Source organism: Cricetulus griseus, chromosome 6 (genome assembly GCF_003668045.3).
Source record: "Cricetulus griseus strain 17A/GY chromosome 6, alternate assembly CriGri-PICRH-1.0, whole genome shotgun sequence".
Classification (NCBI taxonomy): domain Eukaryota; kingdom Metazoa; phylum Chordata; class Mammalia; order Rodentia; family Cricetidae; genus Cricetulus; species Cricetulus griseus.
In genome coordinates, this window is record NC_048599.1 from 144712854 (window position 1) to 144729982 (window position 17129).

Below are 17129 nucleotides of genomic sequence, written 5' to 3' on the forward strand. Positions count from 1 at the left end.
GGCAATCCCTGAGCCTCGGCTCCAGTCCACCTGTTAACCCTTGAAATGCTCTGCCCAAAACCCACCTTGCTAGTGGACCCAAACTAACCTAACAGAGACCAATTTGGGCTCATTTAACAGTGGGAAAAAAAAAAAACATGCAAAAAAGTTACAGGTTAAAAGCCAGGCATGCTGGTGCACATCTTTAATGCAGAACTTTGGAGGTAGAGGCAGAAAGATCTCTATGAGTTCAAGGCCAGCTTTGTCTAAATAGAGAGTTCCAGTCAGCCAGGGTTACACAGTGAGACTCTGTTAAAAGAAAAGTTACAGGTTGAGGACTCGAGATCTACATTGACCTACATTGACCTACACTGACCTACACTGATCTTTACAGACCCACATTGACCTAGTATCTGAGACTTTCTGAGTGCTGACAGGTGGAAAACCCAGACCTCACCTCATCTGATGGGTCACAGCCCAAATTAGACACTCTTGCTGGGTGTTCTAGAGTAAGCCTTTGATCCCAGCACTTGAGAGGCAGAGGCAGGTAGATACTTGTGAGTTCAGAGCTAGCTTGGTCTACATATTGAGTCCCAGGATAGAACTATGTGAGAACCCATCTCAAAACAAAAATAAAAAATAAATAAAAAATTCAGATACACTAAAAATAACAGCACAGACTCATGAAATTACTTTCTGGCATGATGCAGGTATATATGAAATGTAATGAATTTTGTGCTTAGACTTGGGTTCCATTTCCAGGATAACTAGTTATATATGTGGAACTATCCCAAAGTCTACGAGTTACAGAATCTGAAACACTGTGGCCATTAGCACTTCAGATGAGGGACATTCACCTGCAGTAACTGAAGTGACAATCTTGTGTTGGGGTCAACAGGGTCAGATACAATCCCTGGCCCTGATGCTGAGTACTACACAGCCTGGAGGAAGGGAGGTCACCTCTCCACATAGAGGAAAATAGCAGAGCCTGCTGTGGGCCATTCTAGGTGAAAATATGAATGACACAGGGGTTACCTGGCACACAGTAAGGGCCTGATAGCTGGATGCCACCGTCCTCATCCCCCACCCTGGAAGCAGGTGCAAGCTGGCAGCTCTGAGAGGTCTGGGCCAGAGGCAGAGGTGCAGGTAGGGATGTGGACTTTAGATGCTCCCTGGTGTGATGCTGTCCCCAGCAATGGTTCATCAGGTCAGTCCAAGGGAGTCGGGAGACCCCATTCTACCACACCTCCCAAAACAGACTGTTTTGTGCACGAGCAGACATCTTTCTGACTTACAGTTGTAGCATAGGAGCAGGCCGGCTTCTCCATCTTCATACACATCAATAGCTGCAACAAAATTAACCTGCAATGATAATGGGATGGGACACTCAGAAAAACCTCCTTATGCTAGCAGTGGCCTAGCAGTGGCCTTCAGCCCTTGGAAACTAGGGTGCTGCAAGGGCATTTTTTCTTTACCAGTCTCTACAGTGCTGCCTGGACCTAGGGTTACAGGAACCTGTAGATGTGAAACATCTTTGCTTCCTTTCCATTCTGGGTGGAACTTTCTCACCCATTTTCCTGACCTTCTAGAAGGTCTGAAAACCAACCATGTTCCCAAATGCTCTTATTTACTCAGGATGCTCAGGCTCACAGGGGTTGTCATGTCACTCACTCCGTTTGCACACTGACTCAAGTGGACAGCACTGTGCCTGTCTTACATGAGATGAAAGAAGTCTATGAGGAGATGGAGTCCCTCAGCTACAGATGCTCTTTTTCTGACACAAACCCTATACCTTCAGTGAGATTTCCTGCCTCCAACACATAGGGTCTCTTGGGTCACCCAGTATGTCTCTATCTCTATCTCTTTCTTTCCCATAAAGGCAGCAGAGTAGGTTTGCAATATACTTGACCCTGGGTTATTACTGTTCAGATTTGAGACAAGGTACTCAACCTGGATTGTAGCCATCCCTTGTCTTTCTGGGATCCAGAAACTGTCCTTTGACTGCAATTTCATGTGCTCCTGGCTAAGGAGAATATCACATGATACAAATGCACAGCATATAATTTCCTTATTATCATTTCGAGACAAGGTCTCATGTAGCCCAGATTGGCCTCAAACTACTATGTAGCCCAGGCTAACCTTGAACTCATGATCTTCCTGATTCACCTTCAGAAGGTCAAGAATGTTAAGCATTAACTTCCACATCTCACTAGAGGATGTAATTTTAAAGAAGCTACATCATAGTATCTAGAACTCCTTGTTTTCTCTTATTACCAATCCATTCCTACAACTGTCAACTTACCTTGTTGGCCTCTACATGGTGCAGCCTAAAGGCTTCTCCTGTGCTCTCATTTACCACATCAAACTGATGGCGATATGCCACACAGATGAGGTTGTCACTCTCTTCTGTTGGTCCATCCACTAAGGTCATCACTGCTGGGGAGTCACACAAACAGATTTCCTGTGTGGGTGAAGATGAGTTGGACAGAGGTTAGGATACAAGTGGCCATCTTATACAGCCTCTACTGCTGGTCCCTCCTTCTACAAGAGTCCAGCCTAGCCATGCTGCACAGACAGGGTTCTCACCAGACTCCTCCTTTCTGTAATCTCCCTTCAAGTTTCAGCCCTCTGATCCTGGAAGGGATGGAGACCAGGAAAGAGTTTCACAATCTGATTTCACTGTCCAGCTGGCCTTAGTCTCCACTGTCTGTCTTGTGACTTAGTAATAGCCATATAATTGTTGATAGTTTTGTTGAGAGCTTCACAAATGCCAGGGAGTGTTTTCACTGAATCCTTGCACCATCCCCTGGAATCAGGTATGGCTGTTACTCTATGGAGGAAGAAACTGTGGCACCAAGGTCAGGTTGCTTACCTATGGTCACAAAGTTTACATGTGGTAAAGCTATGATTTGAACTCTGTGAATCTGATTTCAGAGCTCACACTAGCTAACTACTCTACATAAATATTCACTATGGGTGGCAATTAGTCTTGAGAAGGCAGACACCTAATGAGAACAAGATTTTAACTTGTTTTTTGTAACTACCAGAGTATGTGCATAAGCCTTACCGAAGTGAAAATACCTTCTCAGTTTGCCTAGTGCAACACTTGGCTCTGGTGGCCAATGCTGGGACCACTTTATAGCTTGATGAGCTGTAGCTGTTTTTTTTGTTTTTTTGTTTTTTTTTTTTTTGAGAAGCAGATTTTTTTTTTTTAAAGATTTATTTATCACGTATACAGTGTTCTGTCTGCATATGTCCCTGCCGGCCAGAAGAGGGCACCAGATATCATTACGGATGGTTGTGAGCCAACATGTGATTGCTGGGAATTGAACTCAGGTCCTCTGGAAGAGCAGCCAGTGCTCTTAACCTCTGAGCCATCTCTCCAGTTCCCTTGTTGTTTTTTTTTTTTTAAGACACAGTTTCACTATATAGTTCTGGCTGTCCTAGAACTTGCCATGTGGACCAGGCTGGCCTCAAACACACTGCTTCCCAAGTGCTGTGATTAAAGGAGTGCACAACCATGTTCAGTAACTGGGTTGTTTTTGGTTTTTGGTTTTTTTTTTCAGGAGAGGTGGGGATGAATGGGAAAGGGACTGATTTTCAGACAGCTTCATTCCTAAGGCTAACCCTCAACCCATCCACACATCCTGCAGGCAAATGTGGACAGACATCTTTGCTCCAAGCTTCTTCCTGCTTCTCCAGCTACCAGACCATTCCAGCCCACTTGATCCTGTTCTAGACTTTTAGCAGGTCTCCTGATTGCCACTCTTGGTCCTCTGTGTGTGTATCTACTGCCAAAGCCATGTTTTAACACTCTACTTCTTTGCACTGAACTTTTCAATAGTCCTACCTTACTGCAAGCCAAAGTCAAAGCCCCTGCCAAGGCTTCTAGGGCTACAGACAGTCTGTTCCCAGACTCCTTAATTGGCCACATTGTCTCCTCAGCTCCAGCCATTCATGTCTGATTGTGCCTTCAACAGGTTTCAGCATCCTTGGCTGGCTGCACCAGCTCCCTGGCATGCCCCTTTCCTCAGGCCTCCTCCCACTCATAGTTCATCTGAGTGTCTGTTCACAGGTAGAAGCCTATTCCTCCTCACTCTACCCATTACCCACTTCCCCCTGTATCCTGCATCCTATCTTATTTTTATTCTTAGTGCTTTTGTGGGGGGGGCAAGAAGAGGATGGGTTTTGAGACAGGGTTTCTCTGTGTAGCCCTAGCTGTCCTGGAACTTGCTTTATAGACCAGGCTGGCCTTGAACTCACAGAGATCCACCTGCCTCTGCCTCCCAAGTGCTGGTATTAAAGGTGTGTCACCACACCCAGCCTCGGTGTGGTGTGTATTTCTGTCGCTATCAGGTATTTGCTTGCTCAACTAGAAGACAAGCTCTGTGGGAAGAGAGACTTTGCACATGTCACTGCTGCATGGCCATGCCCAGAACTCAAGAGAGGTTACTGTGAATGAGCACAGCTTAGATAACTGGGTAAGCTAGGGTCCAGGAGGCTGGGGCTCCACAGGGGTTACTGAGCAGTGGGACAGTCTCAGGACTAGACAGGGAGTCAGCTTACACGTGGCCAGGATAGTAAAAGGTGGACAATAAACCTACCCTGATGTATTGGAATTCCTCAACAGGTGACTCCGACAGAGGGGACAGGAGTGAGGCACCTGGCACCCCACTTGGCTTGTTGTGTTGTTTTCTTGTGATGAGAAGCAGTTTATTACGAATTGCAACCACGATTCTCAGCTCTCTGCTGTGGTGAGTATTAATAGCATATAGGTGGCACCCTGGGAAGAAGGAGGGTAACATTCGACATGATTAGGGAGGATTGGTGGTCACCATGCCCGGGGACCTTGGGAAGGGTTCCTAAGAACCCTTGAAATGAAGCATAACTGAGACAGACCAAGTATGTTTCTGATACCAGGTGCTGTGCTGCTCACTTTGAAATACCTCTCCCCATTCATGTGTTTGAACACTTGGTCACCAGCTAGTGTCACTGTTTTGGAAGGCTATGAACCTTTAGAAGGTAGAGCCTCACTGAGGGTGGGTCTTATAGCCTAGTCCTACTACCCATCTGTTCTTTGTTTCTTCTTCTTCTTCTTCTTCTTCTTCTTCTTCTTCTTCTTCTTCTTCTTCTTCTTCTTCTTCTTCTTCTCCTTCCTCCTCCTCTTCCTCCTCCTCCTCTTTTGGGTTTTGGAAACAGGATTTCACTGTGTAGTCCTCCTGGCTGCCCTGGAACTCACTCTGTAGACCAGAACTCACAGAGATCCGCCTGCCTCTGCCTCCTGAGGGCTGGGATTAAAGGTGTGCACCACCTCCCAGCTGCTCTCTGCTTCTTGACTGAGATGAAACATGGGCAGCCAACTCCATGTTCCTGCCCCAGCTTAAATTGTAAGTAAGAAGCTCTCCTTCCCTTAAGTTGCTTCTTGCCTGATATTAGGTCACAACAAGAAGTAAAGTACCTAACAGACCAGGCAAGATGGACAGAAAAACAAAGTTAGGAAAGGCAAGTCCCTTCTAGTCTACAAATTTATTTATATTGAGGTGGTTTGAATGAAAGTGGCCCACATAGGCTCATATATACTTGAGTTCTTGGTCCCAAGTTGGTGGAAATGTTTGGAAGCATTAGGAGGTATGGCTGTATCAGAGGGGTTATGCCACTGGGTTTTGAGGTTTAACAAGCCCACATTATTCCCAGTTAGCTCTCTCTCTCTGCCTCATGGTTGATGTCTCAAGATGTGAGCTCTCAGCTACTGTTAGTACCATACCTACTTGCTTCCATGTTGGTCATTGACTCACCCTCTGAAACAGTAAACCCCCAATAAATTATTCTTTCTATAGTTGCCTTGGTCATGGTATCTTAGCACAATAGAAAAATAACTAAGACAATGTGTGTGAGTGCTTGGCCTTCATGTATGTACATGTGTGTGTCTTGTGTCTGAGGATGTCAGAAGGGGAGTTACAGGCAGTTAAGAGCTACCATGTGAGTGCCAGGAATTGAACCTGGATTTTCTGCAAGAGCAACAACTGCTCTTAACCCGTGGGTCATCTATCCAGGCCCAGAGCTTGGTTTTGTATCAGGAATTGAAGTGGAGGTTGATTAGAATTTCAAGAACCAAAGTCCTCAAGTATCTTGTGTTACACATCAACTCAGAGAACTGAGCTCACCTCACAAACTGAAACTTGTGGTCCAAGGCTGAGACTTCTTGTTTTCAGGCCACTTTCCTATTTTCCCACCTTCTTAGAGAAGCCAAGGTTCTATTTAGGCAGTTCTGGGATTCAGACCCAGGGCTTTGTGTATGTTGGGTAAGTGTGCTTCCCCTGATCTACACCCCAGAGGAGGAGGTGTTTCTTTTGTTCCCCAATTTTCATTTTTATTTTCAGTAGCCTGAAATTTGTTTTTTTCAAGACAGGGTTTCTCTGTGGCTTTGGAGGCTGTCCTGGAACTAGCTCTTATAGACCAGGCTGGTCTCAAACTTACAGAGATCCATCTGCTTCTGCCTCCCAGTGCTGGGATTAAAGGTGTGCACCACCACCGCCCAGCCAGTAGCCTGAAAATTTTAACATAAATAGTTTCTTTCTTCTTTTGTGACAATGTCTCAAACTCGCTAGGTAGACAGGGATGGGTTAGGGAACACTGGGAATCGAACCTCAGGCCTCACACATTCCAGGCAGGCACTCCACCTGCTAAGTCACTCCTGAGCCCTCACCTTTGGTTTTCTCCAGCTTGTTTTCTCGGCAGTCAGATCTGCTCCTTCCAGTCTGCCTGCTGTCAAGGCCTTTCTGCACTGCACTCAGCCGGAAGACAAACAGGCGGGCATCTTTTCCTGGTGACAGTGAGGACAAGGCAGAGGAGGGGATTGGATAAAGAAGCCAAATGACCTGCTGGGACTCCCAGGGCAGATGTACAAACCAAGGTTGGGAGGAATTCTGGGATACAGGCAACTTCATCCCATAGAATTGTGGAGAATGAAACTCCTTCCCTCCACTACCCCAACAAGTGGGCCACCAAAGGGTCACAGCACTGGCAGCAGGAAAAGGAACAGTGACCCTGAGGTCTGCTGCAGTAGGCCACTCGCCCCCATGGTCTTCCCAGAGCACATCATCTGAGGGCAGGCAGCACCTTTGTCTGCTCGGAGAACAAGAAGGTCCAGGGCCTCAAGCACGTGGATCTGCTTCACTGGCAGAGTTCTGTCGAACACAGGAACGGATGGAAGGCCATCTGGAAAAGAAGCCTGGTCACTCCTCTGTACAACTGTGACACGTGCCTGGGACTGACCTGAGCCTCTCTAGTCAAGGATGGAATTGCTTTTCCAGCAGGAGTTCAAAAACTGTTCCCTTTGCATGGGAGAAGAACTAATATGCCCACTCAGTGCATCCCAAACTCTCTGTAGGGGTGGGGGTGAGGGTGGGCTATCAGCAGGGACTCGAAAGGAAGCTGCTTTCCTTGTTGGTGTTTCAACTGCAGATTTACAGGGTTGTAGCAAAGGTCTGCATACCAAGGGGAAAAGAAGCAGCTATTTTTTTTATTTCTAATGTTATAATACAAAGTATTATATCTTGTATTATTTCATGTATTTCTCAAGAAAGTAAGTTTAATACTTCTTTTTACATTTCAAGTGAATACAAACACATCCTATCCCTAGCATGCCTTCTGTATGTATCAAAAATGATCTTCTCTTATGTTTTTTCGTTTGTTTTGTTTCATTTTTTTTTTTTTTGGTTTTTCTAGACAGGGTTTCTCTGTGGCTTTGGAGGCTGTCCTGGAACTAGCTCTTGTAGACCAGGCTGGTCTCGAAGACAAGGTTTCTCTTTGTATTCCTGGCTGTCTTGGAACTCACTAGCAGACCAGGCTGGCCTCAAAAGATGTGCCTGCCTCTGTCTCTTGAGTGCTGGGAGTAAAGATGTGTGCCACCATTCTGGCTTGCTTATCTGTTTTTTTAAAAAATGTTTTTATTATCTTTAATTATGTGTATATGTATGCTGACATGTGGGTGTGTGCATGGCAGCACGAGGTCCTCAGAAGCTTAAGATCTAGAGCTGGAGTTATACATGGTTGTGAATTACTCACATGGGTTCTAGGAACTGAACTAAGGACCTCTGGAAGAGCAGCAAGTGATCCTAACCTCTGAGCCATCTCTCTAGTCCACTACTCATGCATTTTAAATACCTTTTCAGATAGGAATTTGAAATACCTTTTTTTAGAGACAAAAATGGGAGAAGTATCAGTTAATTGTCTAAAAATCAATGACACTGAGAAAAAACACCCAGCAAGAGTTAAGGTGTATCTCTTATGACATTGTAATTATGAACAGAATTTGACTTTGAGGTTACTTGGAACTTGCAAGTGATAATAACTATGCCATTGCCCCTGGGGAATCCAAGGATATATCAACTAAGAGAATTGTTATGGGTACTCTGCTGCAGAAGGACCAAGCTGAGAGCACCATGGATGATGTGGCTGTCTTAGGCAGAAGTGGTGAGCTCATTCTTCATCTGTATTACTCTTCAAGGCTTTGCTATTGGCCTGGGTCGGTCTGTTTCTTCATAATTTAGGTGCAAGGGGGTGTGGGGCTCATGTCTTTTGCAGAAGCAGAAATGGAGCTGGGAGTTGACCCCTTGCTGGATGCTTCCCCAGCAGGGCAGTCATCAGGATGCCACCTCAGTGGAGAAGGGGTTCCAGCTCCAGCAGGTCTGGAAGGCTCTGGATCTGTCTGTAACATGTCCCATGAGATAACAGTCTATCCCTGTCTCCTTTTGTCACACAGGGCTTGATTCTAGTGCCCATTTAGTGGGAATGTTATGACAGCCCATCAGCCATGGTCCTTCCTTCTCTACAGATACCGGGGGCTTTGTAATCATCCTTGTTCCAGTACAGTCACATCTGGTTGAATAATGAGTTATCTTATGGGTCTACAGTAGCATCAGGAGTGTCAGGTTACTTCACTAAAGGCACACTGGGTGCCAGACCCTGATGCTTCCCGCAGTCTTGAATTTAGATGCCTCATTTCCCCAATAGGCTGGCACTTGTAATGTTCCTATTTAACCAAAGAGGAACTGGATGCTTGAAAGTGTTGAGAAAACTTGTTCAGGGTTACTTCTTAAACATGTGGACCCCAAACAGATGGACACCTCCTTGTACACTGGAAACAGAGGTGCATTGTACTGTGAAGCCCTGGATTAGCATGTGTTCCCCATCCGCTCCTCAGTTAGCTGAAGGGTTTGTATGCAATGGGAAGGAGAAAAGGCCAGGGCAGGAGAAAATGACACATTTAATGACTGCTTGATTGATTATTCCTTTTTGTAATCCTGCTATGAAGATGAAGTCTTTCAGAGAGAGCTTTTCTATTACCAGAAAACCTACTTACTCAGTGACTGGTCCCTTAAAGCAGATTTGCTGCATTCAGGGCAGAGGGTCCTGAGACTTTAAAAACAGTGGCCTTGAAAGAAGAAGATTCTCCAGGGTGAGGCTAATGGGCTAGAGCAGGGCTCAGCCTGAGATGAAAGGGATGCCCAGAAACAGTCTGTACTATGGCTATGTGCAGAGCAGGAGAACTGAAAAGTAAAGGAATGGTGGCAAAGAGAGCTCAGGGCTTCTGGCCTGCAAAAGCCAAGGCTGGGCATCAGTGACAGCCAGGACGGGGGTGGGGGGGTGAGGGGGTGGTGGAGGCACCCCTCCAAGGCTGGAGACTCACAGCAGCCTTTACACCAACGCCACCAGTATACTCTGTGTCCAAAGGACAGTTTCAGAAAATACTTGATAATATTGATTTGGATCTTAACTTTTTGTTTTAAAACAATTCATATTTGTTCTGGGTTTTGTCTTGAGGTTATATCCAGTTTTAACACAGGATACTTTCTTTGATCTCAAAGGAAAACTAGGGCAAAATTCTCAGACCTACTAACCTAGGACTTTGGTTTTAGAAATTGGTGTCAAGGTCAAACCAGAAATGCTGGTAGAGTTTACTGTGTTTAAGTGGTGTGGCTGGTATTGCATCTGGCTCTAGTTTCAGACCCACTGAACAGCTATGTGATTATACACAGGCTATGCATTACTCCAGGTCTCTGTTTCTTCATCTATAAAATTAAAAGACTAAATAGCTAAAGTCTGTTTTGATTTTTGAAAATAAAAAGAAACTTTTGGTTGTACTTTTGGCAAAAATCTAAGGATTTTGTGAGCTTTTAGTTGACCATTGGTAGCATGGTAAGGATAACAGCTGCCTCAGTACCCTGCCAGAAACACTGCTATCCCCTCATGCCCAGCGTGTCTCCTTTCCACTACTAGAAACAACTCCTCAGTCTTCCGAGGCCAGAGGCTCTGAGAAGACAGATTTTCTTTTTGGAGAAGGGGGATGGGGAACCCAGGCCTTACGATCCAGGCGAGTATTGTACTACTGAAGTAGACCCTCTATTTTCTCCAAATTACAAAGAGCTTCTCAAATTAAGGATTTAAAATCTGAACTGATGAGTTTCAAATTATCTACAATTTATTAACTTAGCCACAGATACAATTAGGTTATGGGAAGCATGATGGATTTTAAGTTACCTACATTTTATTGAATTAGTCATAGATACAATTAGATTATAGGACTTATATGGAAAACCACAGGTAAGGTCAGTTTGCTCTCCTGCCATCCCACAGGAAGCACCAGGCACCCAGGGCCTAGAATGGAGCAGGGAGCTAGTGAGTGTGCTAGGCAGAGGTCGGAGGGACAAACAGGCCCTGCTGTAGGGAGGGAAGGTGATGTAGTTTTAGGTCTCCAAGCTGCTCTCACCAAAGGATGTGCCTCTGGAGCTTCAGCCTCTTGAGTGCCTGCGGCTCCCTCAGAAGTCTCAGGAAACCTGATGCTTGTGCTTAGCTCCTCTATTGCTCATTAGGGGTCTAGAATCTAAAGGCACTTGCTGCTGTTCAGAGTCTACATCCCATCAGCACAATGGCTGAGGGTGTGGCCTGAGGAGGCTGCCTTCTCAGGCAGGCTGGTCTAGCTCGCTGTCAGAGCATGCCATTTAATACTGAGTTGCAATCTGTCTTCCTGCCAAAATCTTTCTGCTTCTATATCCATAAGTACAACTTATCTAAGATTCATATAATTTGTTTTAGACATCAAGTTTTTTCCAGTCAGGACTTTTTTTTAAAGGTTTCAAGAGAGCACACGTCCCTAAGAAAATGACGTGGAAATAATGTCTGTTTTCATTTACGATAAGTATTGGTGCCATGATGAATGCTTGCTGATGAAGAATCTTTTAGTAGGTGCCTTAAAGTCCGGGGACTAATTGGAGATTGAAGGAAGGGATGAATTTTCCAGCATGCTGAGCACTGTCTGAAACAAGGGATTAATCTGATTAGAAAACCAAACCTGGCTAACTTCCCTCGAGACCAGGCATTTATGGTCTAAAGGAGCTGACTGGCAGTCACCCACTTTAGAAGTACCACAAGTCACACAAAAAAAGACATTTGTAGGAGTGCTACTCACTAACCATCCACTAGCAAGACGCCAGCATCAGTGGAAACCAGCAAGGCCTGGCCCCAGGGATCTGCACACACGGCTTCGTGAGGGAAACTACTGCAGAAACACTGGGGTTCCCAAGGCTGTGAGGCGACACAAGCATTGGAGAGTAAGTGTACCACAAAGAACATACTGTGTCAGAGTGCGACACCTGAAACAGTAACACAGATACTCCAGATACTCCGTGGGAATGAGCTGTGCCAGACCTCAGGAGTTACCTAGGCCTGGACTCCATTAGCTTTCTTAAGGAGAAAAGCCCCTTTCAAATATGGGTGCCACAGGAAAGCAGTGACTTCCATGCATCACTGCCTGTCTCTATATGACTGTCACATTTTTGGGGCAACAGAAACATTGGCAATGTTTTTAAAGCAGCTTCCTTTAACCTAGAAGTTGGGCAAATTGGTGCCTGTTACTTTTTTTTTTTTTTTAAAGAGGGTTGATGTTAGTTTAGCATGAAAGGAAGTCCCACACAGCTATTAAAAAATTCTGTGTTGCTGATTCAGCAAAAATCATTAAATTGTACAAATGCAAGAGGTTGATATTGTCATAATATATAGGTGCTTACTGACCCACATAAGGCTACAAAATCTTCAAGAAAAAATAGTACACATTTTGCAGGAAAACAGCAAGGTTGCTAATGAAATACCTCTAGGTCACTGTGTGGCAAGTTCACACAACATGAACACTTTTCCTGGTCCCCATGTGACATGTCACACTACATGAACATTTCCTGGGACCTTGGATTCATTTCTGTTTCAGGGATAAAGTTAGCTCTCCCTTACAATGGCCCCTGAGGTGGGTGTGGAGGTCAGGAGTTGGCAAGTACTGCATACTAGGTTCTTACTCATATGGTGTTGTGGACAGTTTTTGTTTTTGTAGCAGTAGAAATAGAACCCAGGGTCTCTTGTATGCTAGGCAAGTGCCCTCCCAGAGAGCCATATCCCCAGTATTGAGAACTGCAAACATTTTCAACAGACCTTCAATTTCTTTCAGCCCTATGCTTTGGAAATCTTTGTAGGTTTTTGGGGACAAGTTGAAGGCTTACATCTTCTCTTCTATTGTCAACTAGTCCTAAGGGTCTGACATGACCCAACTGGGCAGCAGAAGAACCTATGTTTGCTCTTGTGGTATGTGTGAATGCCCAGTAGAGACAATGTTCACATCCTCTAAGTTCAAGGAAGGCCAAGAGCATCATCAGGAATGAGCAAAGAGCAGGCTTCCCCCTTGGGGCATTCACAGCCTCGGATTTGCAAAGATGGGACTGCACTGTTCTGAGGAGGAGGACTAGAGAATATGGACACATTTTCTAATCTGAAAAAGGAAAACACAGAGACAGGTCACTAATTAAAATATTTCCCCTAAGAAGAGGAGATCTGGCAATTATGAGTTGGCAATGTGTACCTAGAGGAAGTGAAAATGCAGAATACACACACACACACACACACACACACACACACACACACACACACTATATATATATATATATATGGACAGACTTTGAAACCGTCACTTTCAGTAATACCAAGACAGAACAATGGAGTCATTGTGTTTGTGTGCGCACACTGTGTGTGTGTGTGTGTGTGTGTGTGTGTGTGTGTGTGTGTGTGCACTTGTGCATCCAAGCATGAGGGCCCACCTGTGCAGCTACATGTGAAGGTTGGAGGTTGACATCATGATGTTTTCCCTCAGTTACTTATTTACTTGCTCTTTGAGACAGGGTCTCTCGCTGAATCTTAAAATCACCAGTTCTGCTAGACTGTTGCCGGCAAGGGCTCAGAGAGACCCCATTGAGTATTTGGGTTTTAGGTATGAACCACCACATTGACTTGTCTGTGGATGCTGGGGGTCCTAACTTTCCTCATTCAGAAATCGCCCCAGCCCTCAACTGAGTCTTTTGGAAAATATTATTTTGGCTGGGCAGTGGTGGTGCATGCTTTTAATCCCAGCACTTGGGAGGCAGAGGCAGGAAGATCTCAGTGAGTTTGAGGCCAGCCTGGTCTACAAAGCAAGTACCAGGACATCCAGAGTTGTTACACAGAAAAACCCTGTCTCAAAAAACTGAAAACAAAACAAAAAAACCCCCTTCAATGCCCCCAAATTATTATTGTATTATTTTTGTGTGTATGGTTATTTTGCCTGCCTGTATGTCTATATACCATGTGCATATAGGGTGTCTGGAGGCCAGAAGAGGGCATTAGACCCCCTGGGACTTTTGTGGCAGACAGTTGTTAGCCACCATTTGGGTGCTGGGGATGGAATACGAGTCCTCTGGATGAACAGCCATTAATTGAGTCTTAGTAGCAAAGTGTCCCCTGGCAGGATGATACATGCAGAAAAGTTCTTCACCTGGAAGATCCAAGGTTCTTTGGAGCAGAGCCTCTCCAAGTATGGGCCATGGGGTTCTCTGGTTATATGATCCCAACAATGGAAGCAGGTTTTGCTTGTGCACTGTGAACACGTTTTTTTTTTTTTGTTTGTTTGTTTTGTTTTTTTGTGATCAGACATTTGTTTGGGATATGTGTGTAAGGACTTAAGAATGTCAGGAAGTCTCAGTGCCATTTATAAAGTGCTTAGAAGCACTGCAAATTCCCACCATTCCCAAAATGGCAGCAGATCTTTTGCACTTTGGGAAGGATGTTTGTTTCAGAAGGTGCTGTGCTTTCTCAGAGTCAACTGCATTACATTAAAAAAGCATTTATTTATTTATTTACGAGTGTGTGTGTGTGTGTGTGTGTGTGTGTGTGTGTGTGTGTGTGTACACAGCACTGTGTGCCTGTGGAGGTCAGAGGAAAACTTACTGGTTTTCTCCTTCCACTATATGGGCCACAGGGATTGAACTCAGGGGGTCAAAGTGAAGGGCCTTTGACACTTGAACCATCTCACTGGCTCTTAATTGCATTAGAAAATTTTGCTTTTATTTTTATGTGTGTGTGTCTGTAGGCATACATGTGGGTGTTGAGAGAGGTCAGAAGAGGATCTCTTGGAGCTGGAGTTACTGGCAGACATGAGCAGCCTGAATTTAGGTCCTCTGCAAGAGCAGTAAGTGCTCTTCCAGTCCCCTGGTCTGTTCTTGGTGATTACCTAGCCCACTCTGCCCAGCCTCCAAAACTAAAACAGGAAGTAGACAGCCTACAGGGCTTGCTGTTTGTCTATGTAGCTATACATATTGTAATGGCTTCTCACCTACACTCCTCTGAGCAGCAACCCCTGAGGACTAGTCAGAAGAGCAACTTGATGGTTACCTCTATGAAGTTGACACAACAGAGTTACTTGGGAAGAGAGTCACAATGAGGAATTGTCTACACTGGGTTGGCCTGTGGTTACATCTGTCAGGGACTGTCTTAACTGATGTGGAAAGACTCAGTTCGCTGAGGGCAGCACCATTCTGTAGGCAGGGTTCCCTGCACTGTCTCACACTGGGGAAATGAACCTGAGCACAAGCAGACAAGCACAGGTGCATTTACCTTTCTCTGCTCTTCACTGTGGGGGTGATAGGAGCTCCTGTCACTGTGACCTCTCCACGGCAATGGCTGACCTACAATAAACCCCTTCTCCCCGACAGTGCTTCTGCCAGAGTATTTTATTACAGCAACAGATAAGAACTGAGGACAGCAGCCTTTCAAGCCTATTGGACTAGAGCAGTGGTTCTCACACTTCCTGAGGCTGCGGTCCTTTAATACAGTTCTCATGTTGTGTGACCCCCAACCATAAAGTTATTTCATTGCTACTCCATAACTGTAACTTTGCCACTGTTACGAATCATACATATCTGAGATGTGAGATATCCAATATGTGACCCCAAAGGGGTCAAGACCCACGGGTTGAGAACCACTGGGTTAGAAGCTGCAGGTGACTTGGACACATTCTAAGAACACTGCTCCAGAATCTCGCTGTTCATATTGGGTTGAGGTCAGATGGCATGAATCCACATGAAGCTTGAGAAGCACTTTGAAGCCAGCCTGGCTGACCAGGCCTGGCCCAGCACTCTGCCCATCTTCACACACAAATGCAGGAAGGAGTGTCCTGGGAAACAGATGCTCTTGCTACGTTATCTGGGCTCCGGAAGACTTTGAAGGAGACATCCTCCTGTTTCTATAACTTCACCAAGTACAAAGAGAAAGTATCAACCACTTACCTCTTTTTTACACATCCCTGAAGCTGCCAAGTTTGATGGGGCGTCCCCTCTCACAATGGACTTGAGTTTTAGTGCCTAATGGACAGAGATGTTATTTAAGGTTTGGTATCAGGCAGTGAAAGAATAGCAGGGCAAACAACTGAGGTTGGGGAAAAAGCAATGAGTTAGGAGTAATTTGGGGTTAAAACTGCAGGATCCTCTACAGACTCATCACTGATAAGGAATTAGGAGGAGATAGTGAAGTCCCAGAGACAGGATTATGGCCCAAACTACACCTGCTGTTTTTGGCATTTGAACTATTTCTATTAGTCCTTTGATTTCAAACTAAGATGGCTGAAAAATAGAGATTCCCAGGTCCTTCCTAATCTTGACAGCTCAAGAGTCCCTGAAAGGAAAGGGCATTTAGTTTTAAGATTAAAAAAAAAAGAATTTTATTTATTTATTTATTTATTTATTTATTTATTTATTTATTTATTTATCTTGTGTGTGGATGTATGTGTGTGCATGTGTATGATGCCATGGTACAATCATGAAGGTCAGAGGACAACTTGTGGTAGTTATATGGAAGACAGGACACCTTCCGGATTCAGTTCTCTAGGCTGTCAGCTTGGTAGCAAGTCCCCTCACTTGCTAATTTTGTTGAAGTTATCTTCAAAAAAGACTGATGCATGTTTTGAAAAATATGTTCCCTATCTCCAAGCTGTCCTTGGTCACAGGACCCTCCATTGTCTACTTGTCTTGCTGATTAGTGCCGCCCCTGGGGAGACCTTACCTGTGGCTGGAGGACCCACCCCTTTCTACTGTGTGTGGTGTCAGGGCAGAGAGCTTGGAGCTGAGAACTGCTAGTGTTACCAGGGAAGTGAGTCAGAGGGAGGGAGATCTGCTCCAAGGCCTAGGGTAAGGAAATACTTTCACGTAACAGGTGAAAGTGGGGTCTTTGGTGAGGACACTGCACAGTGTGTGCTTCCTCCTACCAGGGAGGGTTTAGTGTTCAGCTTGATGATACTCAAAATACTCTTCCCTCTTCAGAGAATTCCGAGTAGGTGAGAGGTCTGAGCTCCTCTGTCAGGGATGATCTAGAGAGCAGGAGCTGCCCCCTGCAGTAGAACACTATTCTTTTGCAAAGGGAACCGACAGCTACACAGCTGTCAAAACCCCACTTGTCTTCCTACCACAATCTTGAGAGAAATCACCAGCTTCCAGATGGCTGGTTAGTTTTGTGACAGCTTGTCACAAGTCAGGGTCACCTGGGAAGAGGGAACCTCAACTGAAAAAAATAATGCCCCCAGCAGATTGGCTTGTGGGCCAATCTTGATTAATGATTGATACAGAAGTGCCCCGCTCACACTGAGAGGTACCATTCCAGGGCATGTGGTCCTTGGTTGTGTAAGGAAGCGGAGTGAGCACGCCACAGAGAGAAAGGCAGTAAACAGTGTTCTCCATGGCCTCTGCTTCAGCTTCTTCCTTGAGCACCTGCCCTGACTTCCCTCAGTGAGGGACCACAAACTGTAA

At 45.2% G+C, this 17129-nt stretch overlaps 1 protein-coding gene across 3 annotated transcripts in view; it reads right to left on the minus strand.

The window, feature by feature from the left end:
• The window catches only part of Garnl3 (GTPase activating Rap/RanGAP domain like 3), a 157801-nt gene that overhangs the window by 15848 nt on the left and 124824 nt on the right, over nucleotides 1-17129 (minus strand). For all 3 annotated transcript variants that reach the window (XM_027423765.2, XM_027423764.2, XM_027423766.2), the window contains 7 exons: nucleotides 15618-15692; nucleotides 11454-11565; nucleotides 7099-7197; nucleotides 6686-6802; nucleotides 4584-4762; nucleotides 2282-2440; nucleotides 1275-1341 (listed from right to left, as the gene is read on the minus strand). In XM_027423765.2, coding sequence (XP_027279566.1) covers nucleotides 1275-1341; nucleotides 2282-2440; nucleotides 4584-4762; nucleotides 6686-6802; nucleotides 7099-7197; nucleotides 11454-11565; nucleotides 15618-15692 — 808 coding nt within the window. The remainder of the gene's footprint in view (nucleotides 1-1274; nucleotides 1342-2281; nucleotides 2441-4583; nucleotides 4763-6685; nucleotides 6803-7098; nucleotides 7198-11453; nucleotides 11566-15617; nucleotides 15693-17129) is intronic.